Source organism: Drepanopeziza brunnea, assembly GCF_022702325.1.
Source record: "Drepanopeziza brunnea f. sp. 'multigermtubi' strain 214-2 chromosome Unknown ctg18, whole genome shotgun sequence".
Classification (NCBI taxonomy): Eukaryota; Fungi; Ascomycota; class Leotiomycetes; order Helotiales; family Drepanopezizaceae; genus Drepanopeziza; species Drepanopeziza brunnea.
The window spans coordinates 1,093,285-1,097,003 of record NW_027094081.1 but is presented as its reverse complement, the minus strand read 5'-3'; the positions used below and the strand labels follow the sequence as shown (position 1 = coordinate 1,097,003).

Below are 3,719 nucleotides of genomic sequence, written 5' to 3'. Positions count from 1 at the left end.
AAAATGATTAAAATGATTAAAATGATTAAAATGATTAAAATGATTAAAATGATTAAAATGATTAAAATGATTAAAATGATTAAAATGATTAAAATGATTAAAATGATTAAAATGATTAAAATGATTAAAATGATTAAAATGATTAAAATGATTAAAATGATTAAAATGATTAAAATGATTAAAATAATGAAGGTGATGATAAGAAAGAGAAACTTATGAGTTTTGATATATGAAATTATCTTTAATATAGCAAATCTAGCGTTATAACAGGAACTAGTCAAATAAATTATAAAAGTTTTAAAAGTTATAAATTTTATTTGATTCATTTAATTCGTTTGATTCGTTTGATTCGTTTCATTCGTTTAATTATTTTATTTCATTTTGCTCATCTGATTTCTTTAATCCATTAAGCTTAACTGGTATTTTATATTGGGATTTTTAATTAACCATACAGTATGAGCATCTATATAAAATCTCTTATCCACGTAAAACTAAAAATTATCTTCATATCCACAGTACTGATTTTTCGATTCATAAGTATTTATTACTTGCACCAACTTCAGCTATCAAGATGGCAGCAAAAGCCTTACCAGTACGTACTTACCATTATGTTTTAAAATGAGAGTCCTAATCGTGCCCTTCTTTCTTATAGAAGATGTTTGGCCTAGACTTATCCATTCTGCAATCTAATAGCAGATCCTACTTCGGCCCCGAGGATACTAAGATTCTTGAGGACTTTTGCGCTAGTAACGAGACCTTTCAAGACTTCCTTGCTGCCGATAATCGTCCAACTCTGAGCAACCTTCGCACTTATGACTGGGGTCTGCCGGAGTTGTATAAGATGCTCGGCCATGATTACGATACCCTTACCGGCGTCGTTAATCATGAAGGCCAGGCTATCCTTCCTATCTTGAACGAAAAGGTCCGTTCTAAGATCGTTCGCATATGCAGCAGTAGCAGCCGTGCTGAGTCCGGTATCGGCCGCTCTTTTCGTCGTCAGCGTAGCGAAACTCCAGGTAGCATAAAGAGCTTCAGAGATGCGAGCCGTGAGCGTAGCGAAACCCCCGGCATGGTAATTAATAATTACCGATCGCTTGTGTATGTATTGATATATTCATAATGCATTCTTTTATTATTCAATACTTTGAAAAGAGCTAATATAATATTCGCAGTCTTGGTAACGAGCCTACGCCATCTACTAAGTACTTGACTCCTACAGTCGAGGCCGAAGAAGATGTTCGTAAGCAGAATTATTTATCAACTACCCGTCGAGCTTCTTCTGTGGCCGCCAATCCAAGCTCTGCCAAGTCTTACACCAATAAAGCCTATCGTGTAAACACTGCCGGTACCGAAGCTAAACCACAAGGAGAGAATCTTATGGCTACTCAAGAGCAGCTCATGGCTGCTATAGCTCGCAAGCGTACGATTTCGCTAAAAAGACGCTCGATCGAGAAAAAGAAAGATGCTTTTGAAGCATCCGAATCCTCTGACGAACAAGATGAAGAAGATATTTAAGTCTTCTTATAAAGAAAAAGCATAAAAGAATATGTTTTAAGCTAAAGTAATGATTTTCTTTATCAATTTGCGATTGGGATCTTTTTGTATTTAATAACAGAATATCTTGAAAAGAAATAGTACAGAATGTGGAATGCGGATACGGTTTGGAATGGGATAGCGGATAATAATATTTTCTTTAAAGTGCGGAACCATTTGGAGTTTGATAATAGATAGGCTTTCGATTATAATTCCTAAACTTTTGATTTCATATTTAATAGTTTCTTTTATATTGCATGTGAATAAAGAATTATTATTAATATTAATATAGCCTGCTGTAAACACCCCGCCTGACATGCTTACTGTCAGGGCCATTAGGTCCACACTAAGCAGACCCATCTTTTATAAGAGGGCATACATCTATTAGCTAAAACAATTAACGAGCTTTCCACCTATCTTTTTTTGCATTTTTTTATAAATACTATAAAGGCTAGCTTTGTTGTTAAGCTATTATACGACAGCTTTTTTTAAGTGCTTTTATATTAATAATTTACGTAAAGATTTCAACCTTTAGTTTTTGTTTTTATATAGCTTATTATAATCGCCTGATTCGCAATCCAATTAACCTTCGTTCGATTTCTTTTTTATATTTAACAATTACGATTTCAAGTTAGCAAAACCCTTTTTTAGTAGGTTAGGACTTCGGAATGCCGCAATGGCTAAAGTGCAATATTTTGGCCTTTCGATAAAAACTCTTTTTTATTACTAATAAAAAAGAATTTTCATTTATTAATGAAGATACTTTTTTTTTAGCCCTTATTGTGACGACACGTCAGATCTCTTAGACGTATCCTTATATGCGCCAAGCTACCTCCTTCCCTTTTTCTTCGTATTCTTTTATTCCCTTTTTTTTAACCTATAAACCATAGTTCACCAGTCCTTAGCGCTCTTACCTTCGTGTATATAAACCTTAGCTACCTTCGACCTTTATATGCGGTTATTATTGATTCTAAGTTATTACTTTAGAATTCTCTTAAGCTTTTATATGAACTTCGCGCTCCCGTAAGTTCCTTTAGGTAATCGCTTAAAGTCGTTATATTATTAACAACTACTTTACTTTGCCTAGAACTAGGCTGCTCCATAGGGTGGAGGCCCCATAGGGTTTTCCTCCCTATTCCTTTTATATGGTCTTGGCCGATAGGGGACTTTTTTTTAAAAACCTTATAAAAAGGATTTTTTGAAGTTAAATTCTCTACGGAGGAGAAGCAAACCTTAAAGATTTAAAGTGGGACAGCTTAAAACAACATATATAATGCAGTTAAAAATAAAATAAATTTACGAATATTTAATAATTATACTTAATAATTATATTTATTTATGATATTTATTTATTTATGATATTTATTGATTATATATATTATACTTTATAATAGCATTATATATTATAATATAATAAACTAAAATTGCTAAATAAAAATTCTAGTTATGATTTCTCGCAATTTCTTAATTAACGCTATATTCTTATTTTAAATCGTTATTCGTTTAGCGTAAATGGCATATAAGTTCGTTTTTAGAAGTGATTAATAAATCGATTAGTAAATAAATATATAAGTATTTACTTTCAAACTTTTTTGCGGAGAATACTTTTAAAGCTTTTTATAAACATTTTAAAGCATCGCGTTGAAATTTAAGGTCTTGTTTGAAATCTTAAATCATCTTTCGAATAAAACGCTTGAAAAGAATCTTTTCAATAAAAAGTTTAATGCCTTTTTAATACCGTTAAATCTTTCTTAATGCAATAGCTATAAAGATTAATAATTGTATTTAAAAATTGATTTATTAATTAATTGAACTTACTTTTTTGCTTATAGCGACGGCGCTTTCGTTAGCTTAAACCTTTTTTTTCGCAATAATTATAGACTTTTTAAGATACTTGCTTTTTTTAGATTTTTAACGAAAAAAAGCTTTAGCTGCTAAAAGTGATTTGCTAGCTAACAAAACGGAGCGAGCAGCTTTAGCCGTCGAAAGTGATTTTTTAGCTTTTTTATATTAAAAAAAAGAATTTTATTTTCACTTAAGTTCTCTTTCTTATCGCTCTACTTTTCTTTATTTGTATTATTATAATACATCGTCTTCGTCGCGGTTTTTATAGCTACAATAAAGCTTAAGATAATAAAAGACTTTTTAAAAGCCTTTTGCGCGAAACCCTTTCTAATACGATTGCT

General features: G+C 31.3%; 1 protein-coding gene across 1 annotated transcript; it reads left to right on the top strand.

Moving 5' to 3' along the window:
* Window positions 1-571: 571 nt before the first annotated feature.
* Window positions 572-1,515, top strand: L3040_008815 (uncharacterized protein; the record flags this gene model as incomplete). The annotated part of the gene is made up of 3 exons (XM_007296203.2): window positions 572-592; window positions 653-1,098; window positions 1,173-1,515. The coding sequence occupies 3 exons, from the start codon at window positions 572-574 to the stop codon at window positions 1,513-1,515; spliced, it is 810 nt and encodes a 269-aa protein (XP_007296265.1).
* Between the last annotated feature and the right edge of the window lie 2,204 nt (window positions 1,516-3,719).